The sequence below is a fragment of the Psittacula echo genome, assembly GCF_963264785.1.
Source record: "Psittacula echo genome assembly, chromosome: 5".
NCBI classification, from domain to species: domain Eukaryota; kingdom Metazoa; phylum Chordata; class Aves; order Psittaciformes; family Psittacidae; genus Psittacula; species Psittacula echo.
In genome coordinates, this window is record NC_137739.1 from 82,658,245 (window position 1) to 82,675,093 (window position 16,849).

Genomic DNA, 16,849 nt, shown 5'->3' on the forward strand with positions numbered 1-16,849 from the left:
CATCTTCCCCTATGCTGCAGGCATGGAAAAGTAACTGGGCTTTTAAAAACACAAAGGATATACCATTTCATTGAATACTTACTTTACCAAGGAGCCATTAAAAAATCCTGCACTAAACTTGGGAAACCTGTAAAAACTTTCCCAAATATTGGATCTCATGATACTATTACAGTTCTCCATTTCCCCCACACCTTAAATGCTGAATGTCCTATTCATTAAACAGCTATTTTTAGTTTGACTATAAATCATTGTTCTTTACTTTTATAACTTTCTTTTCTTGTAATTAAAAGGTGACCAAAGCCTTTTCCAACTTTACAGTATCTAGAAACTTCATGTAATTTAAAAGTACCACTCACATCCACTTAAGCTTTAGATACATGCGCGTCATTCCCTGTCACTCTACAGGGAAAGATACAGCTTCAATGAATGATTCAGGACTCAATACTGCCTATAATTCCAATGACTTCAAAGATGCAGAAGCAAACCTTAAAGGTAGCATGGCTTCTTGCCTGAAGAATTGGTTTTGCTTCTGCCTATATTCATGGACAAGGTAACCAGATGCCACAACGTCATCTCAGAGTTCTCCCTATTGCTAAAGTGTTATCACTAAATTCTTGCTCCCTATTAACCACGCACACAGCCCACTGCAATAGCAGGGGTACTGACTCAAAGGACCCTTAGGGCTTTTCCATCTTTTATTTTCTTTTCTGCTGCTGCTTTCACAAAATACCCTCTAGCACAACATGTATTTTACAAAAGAAAGCAGAACACCAGCAATCATTTCCCCTACGCACCAGATTCTATCTCAGGATCAAAAGTACAAATTAAGTAGTAATATTATCGGTTTCTTGATATGCGTTATGACAAAGTACAAAACCTTCTGTTTCTTTCTGTCTTCCAAAACCAGGCCACAACTTGATGCGAACAAAACCAATGCTGTGCACAGCATTTCAGCCCCTGTACTATGAGTCCTCTACAGTAGTAAACCCACAATTACCATGAGAAAAGTCCAGCTGGAGGTATCACCTACAAGTTGTTTCTTGCTTATACATTATTTCAGAACATATGCTCTGCTTGAAAACAATTCTGTGCCTAGGAGCTGGCAGTAGAACAACAATTTAAGTTGAGGTCTCAAAAAAGGTAGGAGGCGGAATTTGCTAAAGTAACAGATTTCAGCTACTTTGTACCCCAAGAAGCATACCATAAAGAGTCAGGCAAACATACATCAAGGATCATGAGAAAGCAACTAACTATATGCCTTTAAAAGTGCACTTCATGGATGAAAGCTGCCAAATTACAGAGGGGATTTACTGAGAAGAATGTGTTACTGCCAGAACGGACAAAAGCATGCATTCTACCCATTCCAAGCTCCTCCCCATCTCCTGTCATGCTCACAGCAAGAAGCAGCTCAAAAATTGACAACCACAGACTCCAGGATTGAAAGGGACAAAAAAAAAAAAAATAACTGCTGGTAAACGCCTGGAAAAAAAATTATTTTTGAGATCTGATAAAGGAGACTGGGAAAAAAAAAAAAAAAAACCCAAAACAAAAGGAAGTAGAAGAACCCACTTATGATCGCCGTGTTCTCGGGACATCAGGAAGGAAACAGCGCTCACCTGGCCGCGTCTGAGGACAGCCAACGTGTAGCAGCGTCTTTCAAACAGGCACAGCAACCTGTACACGGTACCACGCTGCTGCGGGCCCCACGACAGGAGTTTCTCGGAGTTCGCGTGGAGTTGGGTCACGGAAACCGTCCCCGTCCCTCCCTGTCCCCCAAGACCCCTACCTGGTTGGTGTCCTCGCCGTGCTCCAGGTGCACGATGCCCTGGCTCCTGCACTCCGTGTCGCTCAGCACGTCGTCCTCAGAGTCCTCCAAGAGGGACGAGGAGCCGGTGGAGGACAGCGAGGAGGTGGAAAGCCGTCGGGACTGCAGGTGCAGAGAGCTGTCCGTCCTCAGCCAGCCGCCCTCCTTGCGCGGCGGCTGCGCTTGCGGGCTGCCCTGCGCCTCCTCGCTCTCCTCGGCGGTGACGGTGAGCCGGGGGATGACGGGCGGCAGCACCCCGTTGGGGGGCCGGCAGCCCCTCTTCGCCGGGTCGGGCAGCTGCCGGGCGGCGGCGGCGGCGACAGCGGCGCAGCGAGCCTCGAAGAGGGAGCGGAGCTCCCCGACGCTGAGCCGCTTGGACCGGCTGAGCTCCGGGCTGCTGTGCAGCTCCGCGCGGGGCTCCATGGCGCGGTCGGCGCCGGGCGCCTGCGGGGCAGCGCCCCAGGGCCGGCGGCCGGGGGTGTGCATGGGGGAGCGCCGCGCTGCCGCCGACCGCCCGGGAAACTTCTTTGTGGCTCAGCCTCCGGCCGCTGCTCGGAGAACGGCGGCGAGGCTCATCTCCAGCCCGCCTTCCCTGGGCAGCTCTGACTCACCCGCGGCGAGAGCCGAAGGCGGCTACCGTGCCCGCTGACCCGGCGCCAGGGCCATAGGGGCACGATCAACCCGCCGACACCGCCCCGCTCTGCCTCGGCGCTGAGGGGAGGAGCGAGCCGCGCCGCGGGGAGCCCCGTCCCGCCTGCCCGCCTCTTCCCCGCCGCCGCCGCCCTTTTGGTTTCGCTTTGCCTGAGGTGCCGCCTCCCGCCTTTCCTCAGCGCCCGCCGCCCCCGGCCGGGGGTCACAGCTCCCCTGGGGCAGGCATGGCGGCTGCGCAGCGCTCGCGGGCGGAGGAGCGGCCCGGCCCGGCAGGGCCCATCGCCGCTGAGGGGGCAGAGGGGCGGGTTTGGGCGCCGTCCCGTCAGGCCCCTCAGGGGTCTCTGTGTGTCCCGCCGCCCCGTCCCCCCTTGGGGTGAGGCTGCAGGGCAGAGCGGCCTCCCGCAAAGCCCGGGTTTTCCTCAGTCCGCGCTTTGCCGCCTGAACCGTGCGGGATCAGGGCGCCTTAAGCCCCAGGTTGCCGAGGTACCCGAGCCCCCCCCCGGATGAACGAATACCAGCAGAGAACACCCCCACAGCAGGTACCGGTGCTCGGCTCCCACTCCTCACCCGGAATACAACGCATACTGGGCTGCACGTGTTGTCATTGTAGTTATTAAAACCTTTGGAATGTTAAAGGCATCCCACCGCAGGGTTACATCAGCTGAGATGATTATTAAAACTAACAATTCTGGAACCAAATGCTAAAGTCTTCAACTTAGTTTTTGCTCATTTATCTCATTGTTTCCTTGCACTCTCCCATCTGTCTCTTGCCATCTGTTGTGTCTCTCCTGGTGCTCCGGCTGCGAGCTCCTTGCAGGAGGGGCTGCACTCACCCAGCACGTAAAGCAGCAATGCTCAGACCGCACTGGGACTCCCTGGTCCTCTAACACCATAAATTATTGCTATCCATTCAGATTATTCTGAATCTAGGGCTAAGATAGTCATAGAGGGCTAAGAATTACTCGGCTGCCGCTGACTTATTTTACAGCCCCATCTTGCAGGTTGTCTTTGTAAGAGTCAGTTTGAACAGGCACCGAGTGATGTGCCTTCTTCCATGCCACTCGCAGCGCACCAGAGCAGGCAGGAAGGCAGCTTCAGAAACAAAACTTCATAAATAAAACTTCATAAATAAAACTTCATAAATAAAACTTCATAAATAAAACTTCATAAATAAAACTTCATAAATAAAACTCCAGGCGTCTTCGTGCACTTTTCTGGAATTAGGTGGTGCCAAGCCGGGAATTTGGACCGTCAGAATTCCCGGATGAAATAGCCAAGGCTTGTGGTGGATTTAGTTCTTTAACCGTTGTAGGGGTTGTCCCAAGGAGTACATGGTGGGGTGACAGCTACCAGTAAAGTGTGTAAAAACACTACTGGTAAAGTGGAGGGGAAAATGGTTGGCAGGAAAGCTTTTCACCAACAGACAGAGAGAAGTGCCTGTAGGAGGGTATTCCGTCATGGGAGACCATAATGGGTTTAAGTTCTTTCTGGAGGAAGATAAAGAGTCACCCTTTGATGATGAACTTTATAAATAGTTTCAAATTTCGTAGTGCAGAAAGTCAGCCTCAAAACGTGAAGACTGACTAGGTCTAATACGTACCTAAAGTCATAAGAGTTTAATATATAGCATGGTTTTACAATTGATGGTTTTATAAGAGGCCTCATGGTAGTGAATACATATATAAAGCAGAAAACACGGAGGCCAGTTTTAAATGGCTGTCCGAGACTACGCACACAGAGGTTGGACCCGTTTAACTTGCGTAGCTGTGGCAGCTTCCAGCTGTAGGTAAGCAAGATAGAAAAGCATTTGCTCACCAGAGAGAGATTCAGTGGGATCTGTCACAGGCCAGACAGGAACCCCGCAGGGAGCCCTGCTGCACGTGGAAGGACATTTCGGTTTCCAGCCTCTGTCAGCCGTTGCTCTGTCTGCTGACTCTGCAGTTACAGGGTTATGTGTGGTCTGTGATTAGGAAGCCCTATTTAAAAGGTTTGCTTATTTAGGCAGGGGGGTTGGAACTAGATGATCTTAAGGTCCTTTCCAACCCTAACTATTCTGTGATTCTATGAAACCTTAACCTTAGCAACGGTTCTGAGATCAACAACTCACTCCATATAGGGCTATGATTAGTTAATAGTTAGGTCATAAAATGTAATTTTAAAGGTTTTACTTTCAATTAATGAGGATAGAAGCAAAATATATGCAAACATTTAATTTTAATTAATTAATGCATGTATAAAGATAGAAAAATGTTCTTTCAATCATACTGATAAATGGTCATTGTTGATTGAATCTTATCTGGTTGGATAAGATTAGATGGGTTTAACTGACTGTTTTTATAGCCTGTCAGCTTTAGAGGGCTACTGATCTCTGAATTTTGTGTAAGATTTAACTCAAAGTCTTTCAGCACTACCAGGAGAATAAAGAGATTCTTCAGTCAGCCAGGTATCACCACGTTTGTGTGGAAGTGTACAACTTTTAACAAGAGGAGTGGTGCTCTCACTTCTGGCAAAGTGGCAATGACTCCTTTCCACTTGTGAAATCCTGCATTCCTGTCAGCAAAGGGCTGTCAGCATCCATTAATGATGTTTGGCAGGAGCTAGATCTGATAACAGATATGCGTGTCCCTCTTTTACAGATAGGTAAACTGATGTAGAGGCAGTACATGAGTTGACTACAGTCATATAGAGAATCAAGGGCAGAAACGGGTGCTTCAGATTTGCTCTCTGCTACTGTAACCACCAGATCACGTTCCCACCTCTAGGGGTAAAGAGTTCTGTTTATCGCAGTCGTTCTGATTCATACTGGTATTGCTTCTGGCGCTGGGGCTTCTCGTTTCACACAATCCTGCTGCAAAATGAACTTTTGGCCTTTATTTCTTCATTGGAGACTGTAGTGGTAGGACATGGGGCAATGGGTTCAAACTGAAACAAGGGAGATTTAGGTTAGGTATAAGGAGCAGATTCTGCACTGTGAGAGTGCTGAGGCACAGGAACAGGCTGCTGAAGGAAATTGTGAATGCTCCATCCTTATCAGCGCTCAAGGCCAGGTTGGCTGGGGCTTTGGGCAACATGGTTTAGTGTGAGGTGTCCCTGCCCATGGCAGGGGGTTGGAACTAGATGATCTTTAAGGTCCTTTCCAACCTAAACCATTCTATGATTCCCTTGATATCCCTTTATAAACATTGTTATCATTAATCTATTGCTTATTCTTACTTCCTTTTAGTTTGCATTCTCGTAGAGCATATAAGCCTCGACAATACAGAGGTAAAGATGCTATGGGCACTTGCAACAGATTAGAAAACTTTCACATAGACAATGGTTTAAATATGATGCAGAGGGGAGTCTTGGGCTTAACTTGGCCTACTCAGTACATACAAAATACCTGATTATCCCCATGAGAATTCTCAGAAGGCTCTGAGCGTGACAGCTGAGAAACACCATGTCCTTCAGTTCCTACCCGAGCATGACCTGAAAAGTCATCGAGAGATATGATTCCTATGTCTGTCCTGGATACAACAGAGGAAAGCAATACAACGTTTATAAGTAGTTATAATATCTCTTTCAGGATATAATTGGGGGAGAAAAAAAAGATGGATACGTTTTCATTTAGGAAGGCCTTTTTTCAGAACTCAAAGAAAGGTCCGTGGGCCTGGAAGCTGGTCGGTTCTACGGGAAGATCCCACCTCTCCCACGGGCTTTTTTCTTCATGACTAAGGCTGAGGTTCCCTCCAGTGGCTGACGTGTAGATGACAGCTCCAGCTGGAAAGTGAAAGAGAGACGGGCTGGCATTCCTTCTGGAGCAGCGCTGCGGAGCGGCCATGGTCCCTGCCCAGAGCGGTGGGAGCAGAGCAGTTGCGGGCTGGCCAGACTGGTGTAGTTGGCAGCCTAGAGGGAGGGGACCTCAGCTTCAGTTGCTCTCTCTCTGCTACACACTCCATTGAGTGAGCAAGTCAGTGCATGTTACAGTCTTGTCCTCTTTTGTCATGCGAACATAGCCAGGCTAAATTATCCAAGTACACATGGAAGAGGAGAATGAGCCCCCGACCACAGATTATCTGATGTGCAAGCACTTGCTTCAATAAATGGCAGGTCTTTATTTGTCAGATTACTTTTTGTAGGCTATTTGCCACATTTCTCTGTGCAAGACTTGGAGTTTTTTTGACAAGAACTCTGGATGTCTGCTGAATGAATGTCGTATGAAAAAAAGAGTTAGGAATCTGCTTTTACCTAAGAAGCAGCAAAGCTGTAACTCAGGCAGCATCTTTTAAAATCACACTATGGTTGGATTATTAAAATGTGGAGGACACAAGCAATGCTTCAGCTTCAGCTGAACAGCTTCAACTGTTCCCTACCCTGCATCTCTGGCCCAGAATCTGGATTGGCACACACAGAAATTACTTCTTCCATTCCCCAGCCCTGCTGTCAGTTTAGCTGCTAGTACCCCATAGTATTACCTCTAAGCAACCCGGAGGCTATGGAACATTGGTGACATGGAAAGAGAAATCCAAAGCTGCTGGGCAAACACAGGAAAGATGCTGTTGGATTTAAGCAGTGGAATAAAATCGGATGTAGATTCCAAGGATATGACAACTGACTTAGCAGGGGATACTGGGATTTGAGCAGATCCTCAGGTAGGACGGAGATGTAGTATACTGGTGAAAGTGCACAAGGCTGTATAGATCTCAACGTGTGGATCACAGGAACCTGCAGAAAAGAGACAATGAACTGTGAAGGTCCCCTCGTGGTTGGAATTAAAATTACATCTTCGAGTCAAACACCTGAACAAAAGTGCCTCGAACTATTCTGCTACCTTACATTGGCAGATGCAAGATGAGGGGGTTAGTGGGGAAGGAAACATGTCCCCTTGGAAAAGGGGTTGCAAGTGTTTGAGATCATAAAGTGACAGCCATGACAATGAGAAAATACACAAGATAAGGGTGAAGGAAGGAGTGTACCCAGCACCCTGCTGTCTAAATGACTCACAGTGGTCTGCTAACATACAGAGTGTAGAGTTACTTTAAAGGGAAGGGTAGAGACGTAAGAGCTACACAGGAGGTGAAGACAGGGAAGGTTGCATCAGAGGGGAAAACATCTGGAAGAAAACGCACTTTCTCCCACATCTTCCCATGTCATGCTGCAGACAGTTGCTGCTCTTCCTTATCAAAGGGTTAGAATAAGGCCTTTTCTTCCCACTTCCCTCTCAGCCTGTCACCACTACTTTTCTCCCTCACACTCTTACTGCTGGCCTGGGAGCCAGTATATCCAGGGAACAGAATAAAATCACGGAGGAGGAGTGGTCCCAAGGGTGCTATTCCATGATGAGAAGCGTGTGCTGAAAGAGGCAGCCAGGTAGTAACTGTTTGCGGGTTGTGAATTGTGTGCTGCCTCCTCAGAGCGCCTGCAGCTTTGTAGAAGAGCATCTGAGACACTGTCATGATTTCTGCTTGTATTTTGCCTGTTCTCAGCTTAAATAAAAGATTCATCTTCCACAACTGTCACTTTAGCATAAAATCCATGCAAGAATGTCATAACAAAACAAGAGGAAGTTTGGCTGTCATGTGTGTGAGATGATTACAGGTAATGCTTCACCCTAACAACCAGTTCCCTGTGAGCTGACTGAGAACTTAAATATGAAGATTTCATTTAAAGTTAATTACTCCAGTGAAACCACTTATTAGCTTTATGCTTTAAGTAAGCACAGTTGTTATTTTTGGCTTGCCATTCATAGCCCCTCAGAACACTGGGACATATTTGCCTGTGCTTACAGTGATGCTTATATTAAATTCTGTGGATTTACTCTTGGTTTATGATTGTGTAAAGAAGAGCAGGATGTGTTTCATTGTGTATATAGACAGGCTATTGCTAGAAGTTTAATTCCCCCTGTTCAAACCTGCAGGCCGGGGGTATATTTAAAGAACAAACCATGGTTCTTCCCTATCAGAAGATATTAAAAGGCATCTCAGCAAGAGGATATTTCACTTTTAAGACATTTGAATGTATAGATTATAAAAGTCCCTCCAGATCATGGCGAAAACTGAAAGTCTGAAATAGCTAGTTTAGATTTTAACAAAGATTCAAGCAATAGTATTTATTACAGCAACAAATATAATATACCTGAATTGAAATAGTCTTTTTAATGAAGAATGCTACTACATATATGTGATCAAAAATTTATATCCCAACTGTCACAGGCTTTTATTTCCCTTTTCAAGAGGGAATTTATGGAAAACTCTTAAAACTTCATGCTGAACAATTGAATAGCTGGGGCTGGGGGGAGAGGAGAGAGGAAGGTTTAGTACATTAAAGATTTCTTTGTCCACGGTTTGCTTTGCCAATTCATCTGACAGTGCTGCACTAAAAATCAAATGCATCCTGAAAAGGCATAGGGACACTACAGTGATATTAATGATGCTATATGAGTGTATTTTAAGCAAAAGGTAAGCAGGAGTTATTACCAAACAAGGGGCAAGCAGCTTTGTTTTAATGCAAGGGTCTCATTTGCACTTGTGCAAAATTACTCAATGTTTTTTTGGAGGTTTTTAGGATATAGAGGTGCTCTTTGGCATGACCTAATTGCAAAGTAGTGCATATCTTTCTATAGCAATGCTCACATTTCTCTGCTGGCACACCTATTTGCCCAGCTTTGTCGACTGGATCAGAGTGTGATGAAGAACTTGACAGGGATTTTTATTCACAGGACTTGATAATTTGTCCTCTGGAATCAACTGAAATAAGAATAAAAGTAGAGATACAAGATGGAATAAAAATCGAAATAATTTGCAAAACTATTCAGGAGACAATTTGGGATTTTTTGTTGTGGTTTCATAAAATTAAATACCTGCATGCTTTTTATTTATTTGCCTGTGAGATGTACTTACACATGCTTTCCTTACTTTAAGTCTTAGGAACAAATTTGGCACTAATATAAGTGTATGCTTACTGTCACTGTCTTCAAAGGGGTTTTCACTACATGTCACTGGCATATTCTTTATGTGAAGGGTATTGGAAAGGAGCATATTGCATAATGACTTGCAATCCCAAGCACAACTACAGGCTGTGTAGAGGCTGGATTGAGAGCAGCCCTGAGGAGAAGGGCTTGGGGCTGCTGGTCAATGAGAAGATTAACATGACCCAGCAATGTGCACTCACACCCGAGAAAGCCAACCCTATCCTGGGCTGCATCAAAAGAAGTGTGGCCTGAAAGCTGACGGAGGTGATTCTCCCCCTCTACTCTGCTATTCTGAGACCCCACCTGCAGTCCTGCATTCAGCTTTGCTTTGGGGAGTCCAACATAAGAAGGATGTGAACCTGTTGCTGTGAGTCCAGAGGAGGGGCATGAAGATGATCAGAGGGCTGGAGCACCTCTCCTATGAAGACAGACTGAGAGAGTTAGGGTTGTTCAGCCTGGAGAAGAGAAGGCTATGGGGAGACCTTAAAGCAGCTCCCAGTGCCTGAAGGGGGTCTACAAGAAATCTGGAGAGGGACTTTTTACAAGGCCGCGTAGTGACCGGACAAGGGGGAATGGCTTTAAACTGACCCCTCCCGCGGCCTCGCAGGGCCCGGGGCCGCTTTCAGCACCGCGGATAGCTCACAAGCTGCCGGTGGCCGCGAACGCCTTCCACCAGTCCCGGGACACCCGCGCCTTCCAAACCGACCCTTCCTCCCGGAAAGTGTAACTTTGGGGTTTCCATACCAGCGAGGGGCAGCTTGCTTCGGTAGGGCAGGTCACTGCGGGGCTGATGGCTCCAAAGCATGTGTCAAATCAAAAGAAAGCTTAACGCTTGCGACAAGTTACGCTGGTGGTTCTGTCTTCGAAACAGAGAACCCATATTCCGTGGTCATCTACAAGTCCACAAAACCACCGCTACTAGTAATGCCACTAAAAAGTGTCTGATAAGATTTTTGAACATTCAAGCAACACTAACGCTGTAACCGCAATGATAAATGATAAAATAAATAGCAGCCTTCCAGTCCCTAAAGGGATTGACAAGAAAGCTGGAGAAGGGCTTTTTATGAGAGCAAGTAGTGATAGGACAAGGGGGAATAGCTTTAAACTGACAGAGGGTAGATTTAGATTAGACATTAGGAAGAAATTCTTCCCCGTGAGGGTGCTGAGGCGCTGGCACAGGGTGCCCAGAGAAGCTGTGGCTGCCCCATCCCTGGCAGTGTTCAAGGCCAGGTTGGATGGGGTTTGGAGCAACCTGCTCTAGTGGAAGGTGTCCCTGCCTGTGGCAGGGGGTTGGAACTGGATGAGCTTTAAGGTCCCTTCCAACCCAAACCATTCTATGATTCTATGATAATGATCCTGCTAACATAAGCATGGCATTACCATTAACGCCATGTAACCAGTCCCAGTCCATTGCACAAAATGCTGCAAGACTAAATCAGTACAAAAAGTAGACAAAATAACATGTAAAAGGTATTATTAAGTTCTGCTTGTTCTAAGCTTTTTCTATGGTAATGTATATGAAGGGGGTTTTTATATTATTTTGAAATTAAAGCAGGTAGTAGGCTGAATGGAAAATCATCCCTGATTTTGTATTAAAGAAATATTAAGTCTCAATTTCTGCTAAAGTAAATTAATAATGGGGACCATCAGAATGTCTGCTTTCCATAGGGCCACTGATGTTTTTCATTTGTTTTTTTTTTTTTTTTTCAAATCAGAATAAAAATTGTTTTATTTTCTCCTTCAGCCTAGTGGATAAATGATGAAATTTCATACACTGTTGTTCTGATGGGTTTCTTCAATTCTGTGCATAAACAAGCTACCCAGGATGCTGCTGCAAAAGTTAGTGCTGCCATATCCATGTGCTGAGCTAATATCTGGCACTTGTCTTTGGTGTTTCTGCCATTGCTAAGAGCACAAAGAGTTCTCTTCATTGATTGCAGATCATTAGATTTGGTTTCCATCTCTGTTTCTCATTCCAAGACAGCAGATTGCTGCAAAAAGACACTGAAAACAAGACAGGAGAAAACCATCCATGAAGGACATAAGGGATTATGTTACTGTGTTATAAACCAGGGGTGGTCAATCTTTCAGCAAATTCTTCTGATTCATGTGGCAGAATAGGTGGCTCAGCAACCAGGCATTCCTTCAACCTTGTGAACTCATGGTCCTTTCCACTGTTACATCATTCCAATGGGAACAGTTCACAGTTTATCCTAATAAATAGTGAAAACCAAAAGTACAAGGAGAAAAATACTGTATACTTTTACTGGCATAAAGAACTATTAATGTGGTCTTTAGCATCATGGAAGGAATACATCAAAACAAAGAAAAATTGCCAAGAGTATTTTACTCATGCTTCCAATACATTATTGCCTTAGGTAAGTACAATTTCGCAAGGCTGCATGATGACCAGACAGGAAACACAAAACCCCACAACCTCTTTGAAATTGCAAGACGGGGACCTTTGCTTCCCAAGTGGAGTTGTTATCAACCTGAAGAAACCCTCTTTGGGGTTAGCTTGAGGGGGTTTTGTTTGTATTTTCTGGGAAGAGGTGGTGGTGTTTCTTTGTTTGAAGTTGGGTGACTATTAATTAGTTATGATATATACTAACTAGAACCTAATGGTTTATTTGGGGGCTGGGGGGGTTAGGTATATCAGTTGGAGGAATTATGAATCCCATTTCTCTTACAATGTTATCAAAGTTCTTGCCAAAGAGTTTGAAAAATTGCCTCATGAGAACACAAGCACTTTCAGAAGTGGAAACACTGGGCTGAGATGATACAGAGAAACACTATGGAGTGTCTAGGGCTTTGTTTGCTGGGTTTCATTTTTGTTCTAGGAACTCCTTTTCCCTCACAGGCACTTTTTGGTCATTTTCATGAATCCACATATGGATTCCTGGAAAACAATGTTATCTGCAGGTTTAATCTTGTAAATACATCAGCAGAATATTGGCTGAGATTAAATAACAGAGGTATGGAGCTGCATTTCACACAGAAAATGCCTAATGGCAGACCAGATGTTCAAACATAACCATATATCACACCATGTTTTTCAGATTGTCACATGAAGATCAAACTCAAAGAGATATTCAAAGAGGGTGAATAGACAAATATTTCCCTGGAAAAAAAGCCAGAGAAGAATCAAAGCACACAAAGCGCACAAAAGAACATAACTTTTCAAACATCAGCAACTGAAAATTAGCTGCTTCATAATTCATTTTTATACAATAGTGAGCCATAAAGTTCAGTTAGAACTTAATGAAGGTGCTGATAAATCAAATCCATTATGCCGTATTTTCCTGCCCAATTGCAGGCACAGTCCTCCCATCTTAGCAAGTTGGGGCAAGACTTGGGGCAAACTGATGAACAAACTGCTGAGACAAGAAATTCAGGGAAAGAGGGAGACAATCAGAGGGGGAGAAAGAACAGGCATGAGAGCCCTGAGATACAGGAGTTCACATCAGAAGAATAGAAACACACCAGCCATTGAGTACCTAGCTCCCTTCGGGTCATCCTATCTTGCGTGGCCCACTCTGCACCACCAGGTGGCCCCACTTGAACTTGGATGAGTAGTTGGTTTCTTGCTTAACGGCGTTTCGAAGTCTGCTTTCCAAGGGTGCTGGCTGCCAAAGGAAAAGGAAACAAAACTAAACTAAAACTAAACTAAATAAAACATCTAAAAGTCTGGGTGTATGAGGCTGGAGAGTCTGAACAGCTCCAGGTTCAAAAGCTGGATTAGAATCTACATCTCAAGTCCTGGGTATATTTGAATGCAGTGTCATGGTTCAGTCTTAAAAACACAAGAGGCAATGCCCTAGCACAAGAGTGACATTGAAATGACAGTACAAATGGGAATGTAATATGTGACATAGCAGAGTTCATGCTTTCAATCTAGATGGCACTTGTAAAGTTACAGGATTGCACCCACTTTTGGGCCCCACACTTCAGGAGAGGAGGGGAAATCAGCACAAGTTTCTTTCCAAGCATCTGTTTTCTCTCCCATCTACAGCCATTTGAAATCTCCAGGCTGGACAATCCTGAGCTCACAGCCCTTGAGGCATTCTTGCTGGTCAGTGTGTACAGGATGCACTGGTCCCACATGTAAAAGACTGTGAGTTTCCCAAGACTCAACAGCTACATCACCAATCCTACTTTTCTTTTCAGACTACAGCATTAATCCTGGAGGTGAAAAATGTTGATCTAGAGTCCTCTTTAGCCTTAATTGAAATGTGGAAAGCACTCCACACACATAGCTGTAGCATAAGCCATATTCACTCCTTTGATAGGTTGGTGTAATGTTGTGAAGCATCTGAATCAGTTTGCTAATCTATTTCTGTATCAAAAATTATTGCCATGCTTTTCAGAGTTCATCTCTCTCCCACCCTGGAGGAATGTTTTGTGGAATTCTACATAGTCAGACAGGAACATGAAGCACTGCAGTACAGCCCTGTAAAATGTGCATCTGTTCCTTGCTTTCAGGTGCCTTATCCTGAAGAAGAGTGGAGGAAATATTCACTGATGTACTAATTTGCTTATATATTTTATCCTTCAGACACCACAAGATCATTATACAAATTCACAGAATCACAGACTGGTGAGGTTTGGAAAGGACCTTAGAGATCATTTAGTACCAACCCCCTGCCATAGACAGGGACACCTCATTCTAGACCATGTCGCCCAAGGCTCTGTCCAGCCTGGCGTTGAACACTGCCAGGGATGGGGCATTTATCACTTCTCTGGGCAACCTGTGCCAGTGCCTCACCACCCTCGCAGTAAAGAATTTCTTCCTTGTATTTAAGCTGAAATAATCAATATAGCACCTTCTTCAATGATAAATTTAAATTGTTAATTGTTACTGCAGGGTGTTGTGTGTGTCAAAGTTAGCGGCCCTTTTAGGTAGACCAGATTGCACCTTTGCCTTCTAAACTCACAAAATCCAAGCTTTATTAGAACAAAACTGGGGAAAAAAATTAAGCAAACAGGAATTGCAATACATGGTCTTTACTAAGGCTGAAACATAAATTCATATAAAAAAAATCTAGAGCAGTTTACATATGAAGTGGTTAAAACTGCTCTTTCAGAGCTATTTTTTATGTATATTAATACAAACTTAGAGAGACTAAATATTCTCCTCTGCTCCAAAACCTGCAGTCTGCAGAATGTGGAGGCCAAATCTGTTTTGGATACAAACAAAACACCAAGACCAAAGTAGAATGAAAAGCCTTGGCAGAGGCTGTAACAAATGCCTCACACGTAGCACACAGTCAGCTGCCAGCAGTAAGACAGGGTAATCCTGAAAGTCCTGCGACTGGTAAATAACAGGAACTTAGGGAACACGTCCAAATTCTGACACGGTATACAGCTAAGTGGATATCTGGCTCTGCACATCAACAGCTAAGTGGGTTATCTGGCTCTAAACAGCAACGAAGAACATTACTACAAATGAAAGCTTTGTTGTCAGCCTTTGTTTAAAATTACAAAGCCTAAAGGGCACTACCTGTAGCAATAGTTGCTATGCAGCAAGTCTCAAAAAAAAAAACAAACCCATGATCTCAGCCTTCTAGATAGGAACCTCATGAGCAAAGAGCAAGAATTGGACGATACAGTTACTGCATGCCAAAAATCTTAAGGATAATTTGTTCATATTAATTTGATTGATTTTCCCCATTTTTGTTTCTTACCCATGCTTTCCGGAGCAGGATGGACCCAGAACCAATTGTTGAATGTTTAGATGTAAGGCAGATTCTCTCCCAACTCCATCACTCTACTTTTGCATGCTTATTGAAAATTGGATGTAGGCAACCCTGGGGACAAGTTCTCACAAATCTCTGTGGGTAAACAACATTTAACCCTGCAAAGAATGATGTCCCCTCATGAGAGAGGGTTTCGCTGTCCCTTTCGGTTTGTCATTAGCATAGAGCTCTGAGATTTGATGTCAATGAACCCCAAATTATCTTTCTCCCTTACCCACTAAACCTATCTGAAAGGAAGATGAGTTTAATGAGGAAATGCCCTCAAAACATCCTTCATTTTACATTCACATCTCACCTTGTTGTAGTATCTCACTCATGGAGCAGGTGCTTGAACAACTTTCTCACACAATCAGCCTTCTTACAATGGTTGCAATACATCCAGAACCTGGATGCACCATGCACCTGGCAGCAGTTTGTGCCCAAGTAAGTCAGCATCTGCAGTACCTGTTTGCTGGCCCCTAACTGTGGGAACTCAGCATTTCAAGTGAATGATGAAGAAGGGATTCAGGAAAAAGGTGATCCTGCCCCTTTACTCCGATCTCGTGAGACCTCACTTGCAGTATTGTGTGCAGTTCTGGTGTCCTCAACATAAAAAGGACATGGAACTGTTGGAACAAGTCCAGAGGAGGCCACGAGGATGATCAGGGACTGGAGCACCTCCTGTATGGAGACAGGCTGAGAAAGTTGGGGCTGTTCAGCCTGGAGAAGAGAAGGCTGCGTGGAGACCTCAGAGCAGCCTTCCAGTATCTGAAGGGGGCTATAAGGATGCTGGGGAGGGACTCTTCCTCAGGGACTGTAGTGACAGGACAAGGGGTAATGGGTTTAAACTTAAACAGGGGAAGTTCAAGTTAGATAAAGGGAGGAAGTTCTTTACTGTGAGGGTAGTGAGGCACTGGAACAGTTGCCCAAAGACATGGTAAATGCCCCATCCCTGGCAGTGTTCAAGGCCAGGTTGGATGAAGCCTTGGGTGACATGGTTTAGTGTGAGGTGTCCCTGGCCATGGCAGGGGGGTTGGTACTGGATGATCTTAAGGTCCTTTCCAACCCTGACTATTCTATGATTCTTTGAAAAAAGGCCGGGGGGGGGGCAATTCTGTGAGTGGGAATCAGTCATAGGTTTGTAGGTAAAAAGCTTTCCCCATACTTCTGCTAAATATAAACTGGAGTATGCCTGCCTGGCTTTGGGTACTCTAAGTCCCACTCTGAGCTCCAGAACTGGCTGAACTGTTGTACCTTTGATGGGACACCAAATGATATATAATCTCAGTAAGAACGTCTCTACAGGGAGGGATGAAGGGACCTTTTGAGAAAGCCTTTACATCCTGCTAAACTTTGATACATCTCCAGAAGAACCTACAAGAAGGATCCTGGAGGTACAAAGGAAGCATTCTAGTAGTTGTAAACAAAGGTGTGCATGGGTAGTGCTGAAATGACATAGAGCTGTTTTCACAGACCTGATCCTGTGAGGTAGCACTCATTTTGTTCTGCTGATTCTTTGGAATTTCTCACTATACTGACTGAGGCTGATGATCATTTGAGCTTTCTCTTTAAAAGTCATTCTTACTGGAAGCAGCGCTGTAATTGCACCCCTGTGTACATGTGATACTCAGTCAAAACTTCCAAGAGAACTTCCTGAAATTCCAGACATTTTTATCAGGTGAATTCTCCACCTGTTTTGGTTTGATTTGG

General features: G+C 44.9%; 1 protein-coding gene across 2 annotated transcripts in view; it reads right to left on the reverse strand.

The window, feature by feature from the left end:
• Window positions 1-3,541, reverse strand: part of ITPKA (inositol-trisphosphate 3-kinase A) — a 68,069-nt gene extending 64,528 nt beyond the window's left edge. For both annotated transcript variants that reach the window (XR_013956829.1, XM_080617679.1), the window contains exon 1: window positions 1,787-3,541. Coding sequence is in view for 1 of the 2 variants with exons in the window: in XM_080617679.1 (XP_080473805.1) it covers window positions 1,787-2,290 (504 nt within the window). In the remaining variant the exon portion in view is untranslated. The remainder of the gene's footprint in view (window positions 1-1,786) is intronic.
• Window positions 3,542-16,849: the final 13,308 nt, after the last annotated feature.